The sequence below is a fragment of the Pungitius pungitius genome, chromosome 18, assembly GCF_949316345.1.
Source record: "Pungitius pungitius chromosome 18, fPunPun2.1, whole genome shotgun sequence".
Lineage (NCBI taxonomy): Eukaryota > Metazoa > Chordata > Actinopteri > Perciformes > Gasterosteidae > Pungitius > Pungitius pungitius.
This window is the reverse complement of record NC_084917.1, coordinates 7,544,208-7,561,522: the sequence shown is the minus strand read 5'-3', so window position 1 is coordinate 7,561,522 and position 17,315 is coordinate 7,544,208. Positions and strand designations below refer to the sequence as shown.

The window sequence follows — 17,315 nt, the reverse complement described above, 5'->3', positions numbered from 1 at the left end:
CAGCATCAGGTCTTTTTGACGGTAAAACCAACATTTCACATCCAAAAGGAATAGATACACTTATATCAATGCAAATACACACCTGATCAGCCTCCTTGGCCGCTCAACAGCAGCATCCCGAGGTCACACCGCCGAGGTCAGCGGCCTCACGGTGCACCGCTTACGGCCTCACACTTCTCTTCTTCCATTTACGTGTACAAATCCTGAATCCTGACGTGTTTACCCTCAAGAAGTCAGCTCGCGACCTGGCTCGCTCTGCTCTTTTTCCATGTGCCCTTCGTAGCTACTCGTTAAATCCAAACAGGAAGATCATCTTTCACACCAGCTCAGCTTACCTTTTTTTTCCCCCTCCTGAACTAGATGGAGGTTTGAAGATGTTTTAGTGCCGGTTTATCGGAGGCTCAATCTGGCATGAAGATGACTGGACATGGCGGAGCCCTGGGTTTACCGTGTTCTTTCCATTTCACCGCTGCATTTTGTTTAATCTGTGTAGTGTGGTCAAAATTAAAATGAAGATAAACTAAAAAACCTCCCTAGAGAGCCTACATTTTGGCAGTCGATTTGACTGCCACATCCACACGCTGCTGCAAACAGAGGAAGCAGGACTCGTCTTCCTCAGGAGGTAAAGAACAGCAGGTCTATGGAGGCACTTTTGACGCCACACAGCGGCTTTGCCTCGCTGATCTCATCTTAAAAAAGGGGCCTGAACTCTAACAGGCGTTAAAGGCAGACATGAAGGCCGAGGTCAATAAAAGAGGCACAAAGGCAGAAAGACCTGGATGTCGTTATGTTTACAAACCTTTTATGCATTTCATTTTCACTTAGAACACTTTCCAAGGTCTGGTGTCAATATCCAGGTTATAGAGGAATATAACAAAAACTTGTTAAGGCAGCATGGTTTATAAAAGTATGAAGCAAAACTAGAAGCGTTATTTGAAAGCTTCTCAAACTTAACTACAAAGTTGGTGTTTTATTGAGAATCCTTTGTGATCCGTCGCTTCATGCTGTAGAACATCAGCATATTTGAGCCAAGGACAATAAATGTTTCATTGAAAATACTAAGAACAAAAGACAAACAACATTAGCCGCTAAAAAAACATTTTCAAGCGATCCATCAAAGGTTGTGAAATTTGTTGGAAAAAGTCCTCACAAACCTGCAAATCAAGAAAATTAAACAGGATCCTTCCAAACCGTAACATACTGATTGCAAAACCGCTCCTCAGTGACCAGCTATTTGGGATTTTTCATAACTCGTTATCTCACAATCGTGATACTCGTTAATGTAAAAGTAATAACTGTGTGAATACGTTTCGACCTTAAAACTGTTCCACGCCTTTACATTTCATCTGCTATCGTGTCTTTGGCTCGGATCGCAACGTTTGGTGTGTTTTGAAGCTGAATACTGACCAGTATAAACTGGTATTAAAAAGGCACAATCTGTAATCTACGTGTAAACAAAAGGGTAAATTACTACAACAGTGTTTGAAACAGAGTCAAACAGAATCTGTTCATGTTAACAGAAATATTAGATCAAAGCAAAACAACATATTTCCAATCATGAAACATACATCGTTTCACTCATTATTTGAATAAAACTGGTCATTTAAATGACCTTTTTACAGGTCTGATCCTTCAAGATCCTTCTAGAAACTCCTCAGTCCGAGTTCTCAATGTTGAAGTGTTGAATGATGCCCTGTGGAGCTCCAACGGAAAGCAACCACATGACAAAGGTAGAATATTAACTTCAAACCACAACATCAAAATTAGTAAAAATATAATTTACTAGTTTTAGTTCCGTAATAATGAAAACATTTTTCAATTTAATTTTCGGGCAATACTGCAACTGGACTCTTCTTTGGCTCCCAGAGAACCCGAAACTCAGACTCTGAGCATCATTATACAATCAAGGTTTCCCCTGAGAGCATCTCGGCTGGAAAGGCGCCCCGGCGAACGGGTCGTCCAGAGGTCGTCCCCCGATGCTCCAGGAATGCAGGGGCCCCACCGCCACCGAGCCCACGGCGGCCTGCCGGCCGATCCTGGACACGACCCGGTGCACCGCCACCGGCCGCTGGGGCAGAGGCGTCTCGGCGTGCCGAGGACGGGCCCGCCGCGCGCAGGGAGACGGGGGGCCCGGGGGAGACGATCCAGGGACCGTGACCGTGTGCGGGTCAGCGGCGTCGGCCGGCCTCTTCCCGAACGGCACCTGGAGGAAAACATCACAGGCCTCCGCGGGGTTTGGGGGTTTAAAAAAGGAGGAGCTTTCTTCTCCCGGCGTTTCAAACTGGACGACGTCAGAGGGGGCCGGGCGGCTCGGGGCCCGGAGCTGCCTTGCTCGTCGGCTGGCAGGTGGAGACGGCCGGCCTGTGGGGGGGGCTGCTGTTGTTACGCAGCGCTCATCTGATGGCGGCACGTGTTCCGTCTGCCGAGTCCGGAGCCTCAGATTGTCCTCTGGGAGCCGCACAGAGGCCTCCGCCCAGCTGCTGCTCAGCTCCATCTGCAGGTCTGTGTGTGGAAAAGAGGGGAGAAGGATCAGGTATGGAGAGAAATGAAAGCTGTGCTGGTATTTTATGAATTAAAATATTCTGCTGCGATGATGTTAACAAGAGCAATGTATGCTCTGGGGTTACATCCATGTTTTTTGCATGTTTACTTTAACTGTTTCTTGAATTGTGTTCTATATGTTGTTGCTCATTTTGTAAAGACAATCCAACAAGCAAATTAAATAAAATTGTGTCATAGTAATAGAAAGAAATGGAAATAGAAATGGCAAAGTTGCAACATGTTCTAACCCACTTAGTTACAGGTGTGTAACTGTGTGTGTAACTGTGTGAATCCTCGACTCTCTTCCATTTAATAAACTGAAAAATGAGCCTCCGGGAGAGTAAACAAAAATGGATTGACATTTTAATGGGGCATGAAGGTCTTACCTGAGTTGAATTAACCTGCTATACGAGCAGAATAAGAATTTGATTAGTGCATCACACAATTAAATCTCCCTTATTATATTATCCTTAAAATGAAACATTCTCATTGAGAAGAATATCTAAGCCTCGAGCATCTCAGTTAATGCAGATATACTGTATTTGCACATAAACCTTATGAGCAGCAATTAAAGGAGTCGTTTAAATAATCTGTGAACTCCTTTAACGTCATCATTTTGGAAAAAAAACGAATTGATGAAGGAGAACCAGAGAATGTTTGCTTCAATCCTTTGCTAAAAGCCTGCATTACCCACAATGCAACTCAAACCGCTGAGAGTTGAGCTGAGATTCAGAATCTGACTTTTTTTCCACAGTACAACAGGTGTAAACATTTACCGAGGCACCATCGTGTATCAGGTTATAGCAGTTATATAACAGTAGCCATCATGTGCGTTTGTTGCGTTAAGGCCGACAACAGAGAACATCTTAGAATCAACACTCAACACGTTGACATTCACATTTGTATTTTATTTGCCATCCCTTTATAATTCTTTAATTATCCCACAAAAATAGAAGGAGCACACAATACCACAGCTCTGATGCAGGTTTGGGCCATGAAGACAGGAGGCGTCTCGAGAACACTCAAAAGCATCAGATATTCATTCATTTGTGGCAAAACAACGGGGAGAAGGAGGGGCTTGTGTTTCACACCGAGGACTAATCCCACACTACCTGCTCGGCTTCACCGATAACGACAGCACACTGGCGGCTACAGGGGCAGAGCTCGGGTTGCATAGGTTCAAACAGTAACTGCAAGTGTTCGGAGGAAGGATCGTACAGCAGCTGGGGGAGAACATGTGGGAGCCGTTAGTTTCACATGCAGTAAATACACCTATGAGACTGTTTGCTTGAAACCTGCCCCTCCTTGAGTTTTTTTTTATTTATTTTTTTCCTTTTTCAAAGACCAGAGGATGAAATTGAAATCAAGCGTTCTCCACAAAAACAAAAACAAAAATCTAAATCCAGAACCTGAGGGGTTGAGCAGACTTCAAAACATCAGAATAGGACAGACACTGTTTTACCATCAAAGAACAACAAGTTGTGTATCTGACACTTGGAAACCCATTATGTTTTTTTGCACTCTGTCGGAATCAAAACCATTTCTTGTCGCGCTTACATACCAAACGTCACTTAACCCCCAGGAGGGACTGAAAAATAAACTTCCTAAAATGGCAGGATAAAAACGCTGTCTTGCTTTTATCACGCATGCCAAACGATGTAGTTTGATCCTACAGAAACAGAGATATTGCTGATCGGCGCTGATCTTTTCGAACCCTGCACTGAATGCTCAGTGTTGTACCTTTCACACCTCACAGAGCCCCTCACACGGGTACGGTGCAGACCAATGGTCTAAACTGGGATTCGGAGAGCAGACTTTGAGAGCAGTCGGCCAAAACGTATCCAACTCTCAGCTCTGACTTCCTGAGAGAATTTGAGAGGGGGCTGTGCTTTGAATGCAGACGCAACCGTCGCCATATTTGCAGCAAACAACAACAACAACAACAACATAAGAAAAACACATCCAACAATTCTGACTCCACACCCACACACACTCACACACCACCCACACCCACACCCATCATTACACAGTATACCATAACACACATGAACATAACATTCGACAACACTGCCATGCGTTTTGATATGAGTTCTGTGATCACTGAAGCAGGTGAAGCAAAACGAAGCCTCGCAAAGTACAGGTTTCAAGAGAAGTTGAGCGATGAAATGAAACAGTCTGAAACTAAGATTTGCCTCCCGCCTTAATAAAAATATAATCCTTCATGTAGAGTAGGACAAGGGATTCAGCCTAATCTTCAGGTAGAACAACAACTAGGATTTAAATTTACTGAAAATAATGAATATAACCAAGAAAAAAAAACTTTTTCAACACATGATTCCACAAAGAGGAATGAAATATTCATATAGAGTATTCTTCAATATTCTTCAGTGTTTATGGTTTCAGAATCAGATATATATTTTTATTAAAGACTAATATTCATTTTTTACATTCATTCTCTAACACTCTATTTATATTAACATTTATTAACAGGAAAACAATGTCATATATATATGGATATATGAGAGATTTCACAATTAAAGCAATATGTTTTCCACAAGTAAAGCCTCATGACAATGGCAGATATTTACACAGGAAGAATAACCAATTCTGTGGTCTGGATAAGAGCCTGCAAGGGTCGCAGATATCTATTTACATAAATTAGAAGTGAAAAAATGGCATGAATGTAGATAGGATTGCACAACGCAAAATGAATGCTTGTGTTGATACTCAAACAGAAAGTGCAAGTGAGTGAAAATGATTTTAAAAATGCGTATTAGACGGTTTCTCTTGGTGCCAAAGATGTACCTGGATGGTCACGAATGAACGCGCTCTAAGTAAAAACTACAGCATTTCCTGTTACTGCTTATTATTCAAATTATTGTCAAGATTTCATGCATTTTCTATTGATATGGCACACTGCAATGAACACTTTTCAAATGACCCTGATTCGTCATTTAATTTTAAACAAACTATTGCTGACCTCAACAAGGACATCATAAATAAGATCACAATAACAGCAGGTGAGAGCGGATCCTCATCAAAAATTCAGTCTGTCTGTAAAGACATTATTTTCTAATTTAGAGTTTAGCTAAAATACTTTCTCCACCAGTCAGCAGCTAATTTACTACAATAACTCAGTATGGTGTTTAAAGCCATTTTGTTTCCAGATTGAAAAATTCCAGTCTAATCTATTTGGACCTCTAAATTGATCGGATATTCAATCCAAAGACAGAGGTAACATTTATGCTACTGTGCAAATCAGGCTGCATGACTAAGTTTCCCTTTTAGAGAAGAAATAAACTGACCGGATGTGAACAAATGGTCATTCAACTTTTCTATGGTTCCTACTGTCAAATGTGCAAATAAATCTGGGAGGGAGAATTCAAACAAGGCAAACAACAACAATTTCACTTGTGCACGATAATAACTACAACCACTTAGAACTATGCCTATCGCACATTACAACAATGATCTTCTATTGTTCGCTATTAAACATGATGCAATATTGCTCAAACAAACTGGATGGTGATAATACATCCTGATTGACGGACAGATGCGATGGTTGATGTTTGGAGAGGATGTTAGTGGAGCGTAAATGAGACTACAGCAAAGAGAAAGTGTGAGTGAGAGGGTGAGAGGCGAGGGGTGAAGAGAAGCCGGACGCGGCGGAGACGACAGGTATGAAGATCAGCGAAAGGCGGTGGTTGTTCTGCTGTAGGAACTAGGATGGAGATGACAGCCAGTGGGAGGGGAGGGGGGGGGAGAGAAGGGGCTGAGCTAGCTATGACAACAGTGTTGATTGCTGTTATGCTGTGCCGGTCTATAATCCAGTGTTATAGCTTCTACGGGGCGGGGGGGCCGTCTACAAGTCGATGAGCTGGTCCACCAGCAGCATGGGGCGGGCCAAGCTGGGCAGGCTGGATTCAGAGCCGCCACTGTTACTGCGCGAGTGGCCTCCTGAAACTGGCCGGAGAGACACACGGGAGGGGGGGGGGGGACGAGACGATCACAAGCAAACAGAGGGGGGAGTGGGGGGGGGGGGGGGTAGAGAGCAGAGGAGCGGGAGTCACGAGAAGCACACAGAGCAGTCAAGGAGGGGGAGAGAGAGAGGAAGAGAGAGAGAGAGAGAGAGTTTACCTCTACGGGTTTTAAAACATTATTTAAGGATGCAGATAAAGTGCAGGCGCCTGGCCCTGTTCTCAGTGCGTTTTTACCACTTCAGCAAATAAAGCATGCGGCTGACGGAAACCCAACAAAGAGCCAAATCACTGGGTCTCTAATCCTAACAGACCAACGTGACCCACCCGTGCCTCCGGGTGGGACAGAGTAGAGACTCACCTTGGGAATTCTTTCGGCCCGTGACGGGAATCGGATCGAACTCGTCCTCCGGGCCTCCGTCAGCGAGGGTCTGCTGGGGCTCAAGGTCTGAGATCAGGAGAGATGAGTCTGCGGAGGATAAAAGACATGTGGGTCGTTGAAAGGAAAGAAAAAAAGCCAAGAAAGAACACTGTAACTGAACCGCAGCTGCAGAGCTCTCATTGTGGGTCACACACTGTGGGTATCCAGGAGAACTACTCTGCTACTCATAAAAAATGAAAATTATTGTAGTAATGTGAAAATATCCTATCTTTGCACTGACTCATTGAACAAGAACATCTTTGAATAAACATCAGTGTTATACATCATTCAGGTTTTCCTTCTGGCTGGATGCAGCGATATTGGAATAGTTTTTTGTTTTTGTTTTTTTAATACTTGAAAAAGTCTCCCAGCTACTTCAAAGCCATGCAAAAGGCTTTTGAGAGCTAAGTGGGGGGAACACTTCCTACATTAGAAGACGTCTTTAGAGTCTCACAGCTCACCTGCTACAGGCTGTGCACAGTCTCCAGACAACAGACTGAAATCATCCAGAGCGGAGGCAGCAGCGACGGGAGCAGCAGAGACGGAGGAGGTGGCACCGCTCGCCGCTGGAGGGGCGGACGGACCCGAGATCAGAGAGCAGCCCAGGAGGGAGTCGTCTGCGGCGAGAGGGTCAAAGGAGGGTCAGCGGAAGCCAAAGAGGGTCGAGTTCAGTTCAATATTGATTCTAAGAATCAAGCATCAAACATTCTGAGTTACGTTGCTGCTACCAGTTATAAAGGTGTACAAAACACACACAAATACACACCTTTAGTAGAATCTTCCAGGGAGCCACCGAAGGGATCCGACAGGGACAAGAGGTCGGGGAGCATGAGTGAAGATATGTCCGGAGATTTGAGTCCTTCAATCAGCTTCTCTGAAGGCCATGAAAATTAGGATACAATAAAGAGGATGTGCTTGAGCTATAACAGTGCAATAACAATACCAGCTGTTGCACAAAAGGTAAAAGAGATATTTACGTGGTGTATCCGACAGCTCGAGGATACCAAAAGGATCCGGGACAACCAGCAGCGAGGCTCCTGGATCCACATCGCGAATGCTTGGTCCTTCAACTGGGAAACAGAGGCAGGTTTTTTTTTTTAAGGACTTATCACTCATCACGTATTTGTATCACTGCAGCAGAGCAAACGGAACTTTATGAGCCCTCTCTATTTCTGGATTGTCAGACTCTCAGCTGAAGTGCAACCTAATACAGTATATAAGCTAATCAATTATTTAACTTTTCTAAAAAAATAAAAACATGTGGCTTTGTTTGCATTGTAGAGCAGCAGTACCGTCCAAACTCTTTACATTACCATCACAAGAGTAATGCCAGAGTTACATTATCTTCATTCTGACCAAACCCTTTTTAGTATACAATATTTACGTGAGGCACAATTGGCAGCTTGCTATTGAAAGCTTTTTAAAACCATCAGATTAATGGATAGTGTCCATTAACAGGTTTACATTACAACATATTCCTCCAGGCTCATAAAGGAATGCATAAAGGAACCATCAATATATATTTACTGTAAATCTCAGTCTGGGCTTCCTTCAGTCGATAAACGCTCAGTTTGATCAGATATGTACATTTTAACAAATGTTTATGAAGACCAATCATCAAAAGCCTTCACATGTAATTGGTTTGAAGTTTCCACAGTTTTCTGCTTCAACCAGAATGTTGCTAATGTGTGTATGTTTGTTACAGACCCTGGTTACCTGATGTCATGAGCTTTATCACACTTATTGTACGATGACTTATATATTGGAACTATTAAATAGGAAGGAATATATAGCTGTCACACATAAAGCTTTTGCTTTTTATGACAATTTTTTTTGGAAGCCGCAGGGGTGAGAGATGATGTCACTATAAAACTTTTGATGTTTAATGCTTTCAGTTCTATGAACAAGCAAGAAAACACGATTTTATACCAGTACATACATACCAGTATCTTGGGGTGTATTATCTACCGATAAGGCCTGCAGGCCCGGGATCAACTCCTCTGAGGATGATGGTGCAATTTCTAAAGGAAGGTCTGAAAAAAAAAGAAAAGAAATTGGAATTCAGGAACAGTTTACACCCTATTAAAAATAGAAGACACGTCTTTATTGTACTAAACAAGGTAGTACTCATACAAGTACCAGTGGGCTTTTTGGCCTCAGTTTTTAATTTGTCTACAGCGAGGTTGGAAAAGTCGTCATCGTCAAAAGGGTTCCACGTGGGCTGCCCGGGGGTGTCAGTGGCATCGCCGGACAGTGGAACGGTGGAACCATTTTTATTTTGGTCCCGATCTGCATCACCAGCACCGAACTCCACCAGCTGGGCGGTGCTCGGCTGAGATGGAAGTGATCTACAATTAAAAAAAAAAAAAGAATACAAACAAAACAATATAAATTATACTACCGGGCGACTTGATCTGTTCATTAGGTTCATGCCGGCTCACGTGCAACTTACTGGTTGAGGGCGGCGTCTCGGTCGGCTCCTCGAGGCTGCAGTAGGGTGTCGCTCACTGGGGCTCCAGCGACGCTGTTCGCTGCCGCGTCACTCGGCGTGCGTTGGTGGCCTCGCTCTCCGGTTGCCTTCGGAGAAGCGGGTGGAGTCTGATCCAGAAGAACGGGGCGCGGAGGGAAAGTCAATTCCGTGTTGCCAGTGTTCAGCTTTTCTGCACCAGGACGGTCACTCACCGTCTCAGCCGATTTTTGGCTGATCGCAGCCGAGGTGGGCGGAGCCTGGGCCGCCGAGGGCGGAGTCGTCTGCTGAGATGTAGCCGTCTGGCCGGGGTCCGGTGTGCCGGCTGCAGCCGCAGGCGCCTGAGCCTGCTTGCGTCGAGCTGGACGCTGAGGTGGAGCCGGGCTTGATGGTGTCTGAGCCACCTGTTGGGAGGTGGCGCTGACCCCGGAGGCGGGTGTGGCCTGTTGTTGGACTATCGGCTGCGCCTGTTGTTGGGCGTCAGCCTTGGTCACTGCCGACGCAGCCGCTGCTGTTGTTGTTGTTGTTGTTGTTGTTGTAGTCTCTGCTCCTGTAACTGCAGCCGGCTGCACCTGCTGTCACACAAAGATTTATAAAACAATTTGTTGTCAATCGTTAAGTTAGAAACCATCAAAATGGGGGTTCTGGGTCCTGTGTCCAGCTCTGAATATATATTTGTCTTATTTATATATATATTTGCAACGGTAATTGCCCAATTCAACCAGATGAAGAAGCATACTATAGCATACAGACCTATTCAACCAACCCCGAGACAGCCCAACATGCAGTGTATTGTCCTGAAGATGTTTAATTCCATCACTTATTTTTTGTTGCAAATTTCCATTGAGAAACTGAGTAGTTGGTCGGTATGTACCTGCTTCTGCGGAGCCACAGCCTGACTTGAATTGTTTTGTGACTGGACGAGTGGCAGAGCTGGAGCCTGGGCCTTCTGTGACTGCAGAGCTGCAGCTGGCTGAGACAGATTTAAGCTGACTCCTGTGGGATGTTAAAAAGAGCACAGACCCCAAATTACTCATCATCTTAATCTCGATACTCACACAGATGCGCAACAATGTATAAATCAAGCAACGTTAAGAGGTTTATCAGAGCATTTTGATCCGCTTCTAACAGGTACAGCTACTGAAACAGCACATCAGAGTGTGGAGAATATCATTACATAATCACTTAGGGCTTGTGGTTAGATTGCTTAACTTGCATACTTAATCTGTTCCTGCAGGTACTCTGTGTGTGCACAAAAGATTAGAGGGACTCTTTATTCGAGAGCTCGGTTTGATTTCCCTGCGAGGGATGTGAGAATAAGGACGCAGGGCTGTACGTACCCAGAGGCTGAGCCACACCTCCTGGGAGATTAGCCCGCTTGCGAGGGGTGAGAGCAGCAGGCTGGATGGGTAGGATGCCAGCAGCTGGCTGGGTATGGGCTGCTTTGGGCCTCTGGCGAGGGGTGATGGAGGTTTCAGTGGTGGGAATTGGATCAGTCAGTCTGGCGACAAAGGGAGCGTGTTGGCCTTCTCGGTAATCATGGCAAATGGTGCTAGCATCATTATTTAATGAGTATCAATCCTGACTGTGTCTAATTACTTCAACAAAATGTCGTGTTACAACAGCTTTAACGGTGACACCGTGTAAGAGGGTCATGCTTGCCTGGGTTTAGCCTGGTTCTTCTTTGCTGCTGCAGCCTCACTCGCTTTAATGGGCTCAGGCAGTTTGGAAGGAATTGGAGAATTCTGGATTACGGAAAGAAAAATTAAACAATGTTTAATGAATTTAACTTCCATAAGTCAGCATTATCAAAAACAATGGTACCGGGTTAACTTGACATTTGTCAATAATAAGAAGCATCATCACTGCTAACATGTATTTTTCACTGCTTCCAACTTATGAATGCATGCAGATTTCCCCACCGCAGTGGGACCAGTGGCTGTTCAGGGCAGCCGGCCAGCAGCAGAGTCCACTCATACAACATGAAAATCAATTCTTGGTGAGAGAAAGCAATTCTAAATATTTCAGCTGACGCCGGTGCTGAGAGAAATTGACCTTCACATTCTGGACAGGACAGGTCCGCTGAGCTAGCTTAAAAGCAAAGTGGGACACCTGGTAGATATCTGGCCTTTTGTCCGGGTCAGGCTCCAGCATGTACCCTGAAAAAACACCACGAAGAAACAACACTGTGTGACTCGGAAAGTTGGGGGAAAAAAGATATCATAATTTTTACACGAGGGGAAATGTGAATTGGTGTTTGAGAAGGACTAACGAATGAGGCAGTGAAGATCATAGGAGTAGCGCGAGTTGTCCGGGATGGTGAAGCTGCCATCACAGATGGCCACCTGGCTTTCACCGAAGGGCAGAGTGAAGAAGCACACTTTGTAGAGCAAACAGCCCAGCGCCTGGAGAACACGATGACGTACACGGCCCAAAGGAAGAAGGCAGGATATTAATAACACACAGTGTAACTTCTCCTCTCTAAATACCAGCAGATATATTGTTAAATGACTCTCACTCTCTACATGTACATACACTTTGTCACATTCACTCGTCACTTTCTGTTAGCTGGTGCACTTTATCTTTATTTTTTATTTTATCTTTATTTCTTAACTTACTAACCAATATCTTTAGCTTACTAACCCATAGCATAGATTTTATAATATTTTGTATCTTATTCCTGCACTATGTTGTCTGTCCATTATCATACTGTCTGCTGTCATGCACCAACCGCCAAGTCAAATTCCATGTATGTCTGACATAATGTGGCAATAAACGATTCCTGATTCCTGATATGCACGTTCTATGAGCCCTCCTGCACGCACCCCGATCACGATTATCACGGTCTCTCCTCACTCACCCAGATGTCTGCTTTTGTGGTGATGATCTTGTTATTGTAGAGGTTCACCATCTCGGGTGCACGATATGATAAAGTTGTGTACCTGGAAGAACACAGCAAAACAGGGAAAAGGCTTTTGATTTAGCTACACATATGAAATGTTGCATCGAACAAAGCCTAACAGTGCTGTGCATTACATTGCAGCTACAAGTGCAAGTGAATGAAGTGAACCAAAAATAGCTTTTTATGCGGCCGTATCTAACAGGAGAGCTAGTGAATGAGGGCTACAAATATTCCCGCAGTGGACGAAAAGAGTCACAAACTTCTTAATCTCTTCCTCCACGATGGCCACTCCTTCCGTCTGCGGGCTCTGGAACTTGTTGGTGGCGCTGCCAAAGTCACACAGCACATAATGACCCTTGTCATGCAAGAGGATGTTCTCCACCTGAAGACACAAGAGAGATGAGACTCGTCACGCGCTCACGTAGAGTGACGCAGGGGCTATGCACCAAAGGGACCAAGGGACCTGGAAAGGAGGCGCTGCTTTAATAATGCCCCCCCCCCAAAAAAAACACACTCCTCAACTTTTCAATAAAAAAATGGAAATCGAGTAATCTGACCTGTGATCAATCAACTCCCACAAACATATCCAGCATGTTTCTTCTAAACGTGATCGACAGTAGGTGTTGTGCCCTCCCTACTCTCTCCCTGAAATTAACGCCTGTCCTACACACACGGCAGAGTGGCGGCAAAATGTGTCACCTTAAGGTCTCTATGGACGATGGGTGTCTTGCGCTGGTGCAGGCGAGAAACAGCATCGCAGGTGTCGCAGAAGATCTGTAGCGCCTCCGCCTCGGTGAATCCGGTCTGCAGCCTCTGATTCATCAAATTGACCACTTGTCCCCCTGCGAAAGAATATTTGATTACACAGAGCACACAGCTGCACCGCTTAATAAATTAACCTCAACTTGAGTGTCTTTTTTTAAACTCTGATATTGTTCAAATGATTCGGAAACTGCTATCCAAACTCAGATCCCTTAAGAAGGATGGGAGATGTGCTTCCATCTCCCACTAGCACTGCATTACCCTTGCAGTAGTCCATAAGTATGAGGACCTCCCATACATCCCTCGACCCCATGGCCGTGATACTGGAGTCCAGGTAGCCAACGATGTTCTTGTGCCCCACGAGGTCTTTCTACAAGAACAAAGAGACAAAAAGAGCATTAAAAAAAACAAACATCTGAGTGCTGATCTGACTAATGCAGAGTGGTTGTGTTGTGCAAACACACACATGCGCATAGCGTTGACCGGTGAAGTGGATGGAAACATTTCATAGTGACATGACTTTCTACTTAGGGCATTTTATTCAGGAGAGACGAAGGCAAAAGGAAATCAGACGTAAGACAAGTTTAATACCATAAATCATTCAATTTGATCTGGTTGTCGTTTAGTGATGGAGTTTGAGGCCATAACCTGCAGAGGGAGCTGGAAGAGAAACCTAAAATAATCAGGAACCCATTAGATAATGAAAAAAATGTAGTTCTGAGCCTGAAGTCAAGCGCTGTCTGTCATTCAATGGATGTGTGTGTGTGTGTGTGTGTGTGTGCGTGCGTGTGTGTGATGTTATAAAAAGTAATGACACATCAGAGATCTTTAAACCAAATGTTTGGGCTCATCTGTGTTGGTTTCAGAAAGCAGAATTAGCACTTCCGTTAGAAAATGCTGGCTGTGATTCTGTTGAACGTTTATACAATCAGTCATCTTTTGTATTTCCTGCTTTCCTTCCTTCCCTCCCTCTTGAGTGGCACTTCAGACGGAGAAGAAAACGTCTTTGTGTGAACTAAATTAATATAGGAATCCAGCCCGAGACAATCCTTCGAAAACAAATCCTCACGACATCCGATGGAATATCTACATTGTGTAACATGCTGTTGTACATGTCTATTATAAACTAAATACATCTCATTCCTGCTCTGAACATTTTAACCAGGTAGACACGTCAGCCAACACAGGGATAATACTGCCTTTTATCAGCATGTGATCCTTATGTAAATTACTTATGTAAAGTACATTTAAAGCAGGGACACATTCAGCGCATTGTCAGGTTACACTATAGTGCTACGACTAGAACGTAAGAAATTTTTAACAATGACAAGAACAAATGCTTCAGAAAACAAGGCCAAAAAGCCATTCGCCCCGACACCTTGTATGAGGAGAGCAGAACAAGAAGGACAACAAATACTATGAAAACAAAAACAATGCACAGCGAAAACCAGATGAATAGACATGTTTCATCCATCCAAACAACGCCGCTGCAGGCCGTACGTGTTCTCAGCTCACTCTCAGAAAGATGTAACCTTGGCCACTCACCATTATTTGAATCTCGCATTTGCAGACCTGCAGATCATCCTCGTTGTTGACGTACATCCTCTTCAGGGCGCAGCGCACCCCTTGATTGGTGCGCACCAGGAACACGATTGCAAAGCCACCTGCAGGATTGAGAAAGAGAGCAAATGGGGCCGTCAGTCCTCAAAAGACCTGACAGACACCTCGCAGTAAGCGATTATAAGCGGATTACATTACAATCAATGCCACATTTGTGAGACGAAAGCACGACAACATTCGCAAAGCTTTTTCTGGTGCATTGCAATCTTTGGAAACGCAGCTGACGTGTTCATTTTTAAACTTGATTACTGCCGCAACTGTTGCAATCTGTGTCCATGTAGCTCCGCGTCAACACGGTCATCAGGAACAAATGGTGCAGCTTTATAGCGTTATGTATTAGTCATGTCATTGCTGCGGGGATTTACGTCGTGCCTTACATCGAGGCCAAACCATCTGGTATGGCTCAGACTTCACTTTACGGAGTTTAGTCGTGACGGAGTCATCCATCTCAGGCAGACATCTCGGGCTTATTCAGTGCCCTCAACTCGACGTGGGTTAAATGCTATTGTATGGGCATAGGGGCGTTATGAATCAGCGAGCGATACCCATGACTGCGATTGAGGCTGAGGGTTTGCAGTCAGATGCAATTTCTGCATCATATGTGGTTGGTTTGATTCAGTAGCTTACGATTGATCAAAAGCCACGGGAGTTATATAATGTCCTACGGCAAGTACATCGCCACACAATTATCCTGTTCAATGTTTATACTCTACTTAGAGGCTCGTGGCACACATGACGTTCATAGACAGTATTTTACTCATTCAAAAAAAATATACAAATAAATACATTATGTGGCTCAGGTACAGGCCTCCAATACTGGGAATACTAGATCATGTGTTACCATCAGCTCTTATATTCACTAAACCTTTTATTTATTTATTTTTAAATTCTGAATCATAGGAACGGAAAACTGTTAGTCATAGAAACTGTTAGTCAGAGCACAGCTGAGAGGGAGCAAGTCGGGCCTCCTCTTTTCATTCATGCAGCCAGATACACAACAAGCTGCACAACTCCTGTGGGAATGGCGTAAGGCTTTTTACACCCCTGGTCGGTCACGTGACTCACGCTCGTGACTTTCAGAAAAACACACACACACACACACGATACGCTGGATTTATCAAGCATTTCAAAGACCCCCCCCCCCCCATCCTCCCCCTCCTCACCTTCGGCAATGATCTCCTCAACAGTAACCTGGTGTCGCCCGACATTGAAGGCTCTGCCAATGAAATTTCCGCCTGCGTGACCGGAGCCGCCCCCACCTCCTCCTCCAGAACCGGGCCCGGAATTCACCAACTCCCGGCGAGAATCAAAGAACTTCCTCATGTCAGCAAATCGACGTCGATCGGAGACCGACCCCCGCGCGCTGAATAATTGCACTGCTGTTATTTATATAAATAAATATAAATATATAACGCAACGCAAGGTCGGGTTGTGAACCTGAAGGTATCGCCGCTTAATGCGAGTCTATTTGCAGCAACGGAAACATGCAGCGACGCCTTTCGTCGCGTACGACGCTGAGACAACGGGAATTTTGGGGGGCGAATGTCCCATTTCGCTCGCCAACACGGGCCAGTCGGTGGTACAGCTCGAGCGCTCGCGACTCGCTGTTATGTAAGTGAATAACACCACCCAGGAGGGCTAAAGCATCTCCGGAGGAAGTATTTCTCTAGCTATCCGTCCAGCTGTTCACGCTCGGCTGCTGCTGCTGATAACATAAGGTCCTTCTCCCATCTCCTGTGGTCATTACCGAGCTAGCCCAGTGCTAGCCGCTCGCGCGCTATGACATTTCGCGTAAGGTTATCCAGGTTATCCTCTGAAGATAATGTCTCCGGGTGCGATGCGTCCGACGTCTGACTTGTGGTGTGTGTCCCCCGAAACAATCTTTCCATCCTCAGTCAAGTGAAGTGATGGCACATAGCTGCCTGTCCGGCTATTTAACCGCTTCCATTTAACGTTACATTAAAGCTGTGATTTTAGTAAGCTAGCGCGTTAGCGCGATGCAGCCTTTTATCAACACATAACGACTGAAGCTAAATAAATAAAATAAACAAGGCATCCGTGTGTTACAGCTGAAATGAGAAACCGTATAATTTAGCATCCACCTAAACATTGGGAGGACGTTTCAACACAGCACCGTTATGTGTGCAACCGCAGCAATCTTCGGCTGCCCGCGATATCGCAACATCCTAGCTGTTGCTGTTGACGCACGGACGGAATTGTGGGTAATGTAGTTCAGAGCGTAGCTGCAGTCCCCCCTCTCCCAAATCCCTTCGAGAATGAGGTCATACGCCGCGTTCAAGTCACATCGCTCGGCCCGTAAACACGAGAAGCTAGGAAATAGTTCACTGTCCGACTCTATTCAATTTGATAAACTTGACAAAATGTATTTTGCTTAAAATCATTTACTTTATATTAACTGTGCATGACTGGCTTTACTAAAAAACATTATTTAGCTGTATCAACAAAAGAAATTCTGCTTTGACTACATTTATTTTTCAAATCTGATATATTTTAAGTATTATTGTAGCATGCGGTTTTTATCTGATTGTGGTTGAGCATATTTTAATGATCACTTTCATTATGAGTTTATTGGCAGACTAACGTTTAGTTTGTATTGTATCCACA

At 44.6% G+C, this 17,315-nt stretch overlaps 1 protein-coding gene across 4 annotated transcripts; it reads right to left on the bottom strand.

Annotated features, from left to right (window-relative positions):
- Positions 1-785: 785 nt before the first annotated feature.
- LOC119226496 (AP2-associated protein kinase 1-like) lies at positions 786-16,911 on the bottom strand. 4 transcript variants are annotated; one of them, XM_062558994.1, is made up of 20 exons: positions 15,854-16,911; positions 14,616-14,734; positions 13,332-13,440; positions 13,008-13,150; positions 12,569-12,690; positions 12,267-12,348; positions 11,679-11,811; positions 11,462-11,565; positions 11,069-11,151; positions 10,747-10,907; positions 10,281-10,402; positions 9,622-9,978; positions 9,392-9,537; positions 9,079-9,287; positions 8,883-8,972; positions 7,917-8,009; positions 7,707-7,813; positions 7,401-7,572; positions 6,880-6,987; positions 786-2,502 (listed from the first exon to the last, which is right to left on the bottom strand). In XM_062558994.1, exons 1-20 carry the CDS (start codon positions 16,011-16,013, stop codon positions 1,904-1,906), a joined length of 3,219 nt encoding a protein of 1,072 aa, XP_062414978.1. In that variant the 5' UTR covers positions 16,014-16,911; the 3' UTR covers positions 786-1,903. The 4 variants fall into 4 exon arrangements, with proteins under 4 accessions (XP_062414978.1, XP_037340434.2, XP_062414977.1 ...); XM_037484537.2 differs by having other exon boundaries at positions 7,401-7,556; positions 7,706-7,813; positions 9,622-9,981; positions 15,854-16,910; XM_062558993.1 differs by having other exon boundaries at positions 9,622-9,981; positions 15,854-16,910.
- Positions 16,912-17,315: the final 404 nt, after the last annotated feature.

Bases quoted from the DNA above. Each gene is read 5' to 3' on its own strand.
- LOC119226496 (XM_062558993.1), bottom strand. From the start codon at position 16,013: ATGAGGAAGTTCTTTGATTCTCGCCGGGAGTTGGTGAATTCCGGGCCC. The intron at 11,812-12,266 runs GTGAGTGAGGAG...CGTGTTCTCCAG, and splicing joins CCACAAAAGCAGACATCTGG to GCGCTGGGCTGTTTGCTCTA. The intron at 9,538-9,621 runs GTGAGTGACCGT...CTTCTGGATCAG, and splicing joins GCCAAAAATCGGCTGAGACG to ACTCCACCCGCTTCTCCGAA.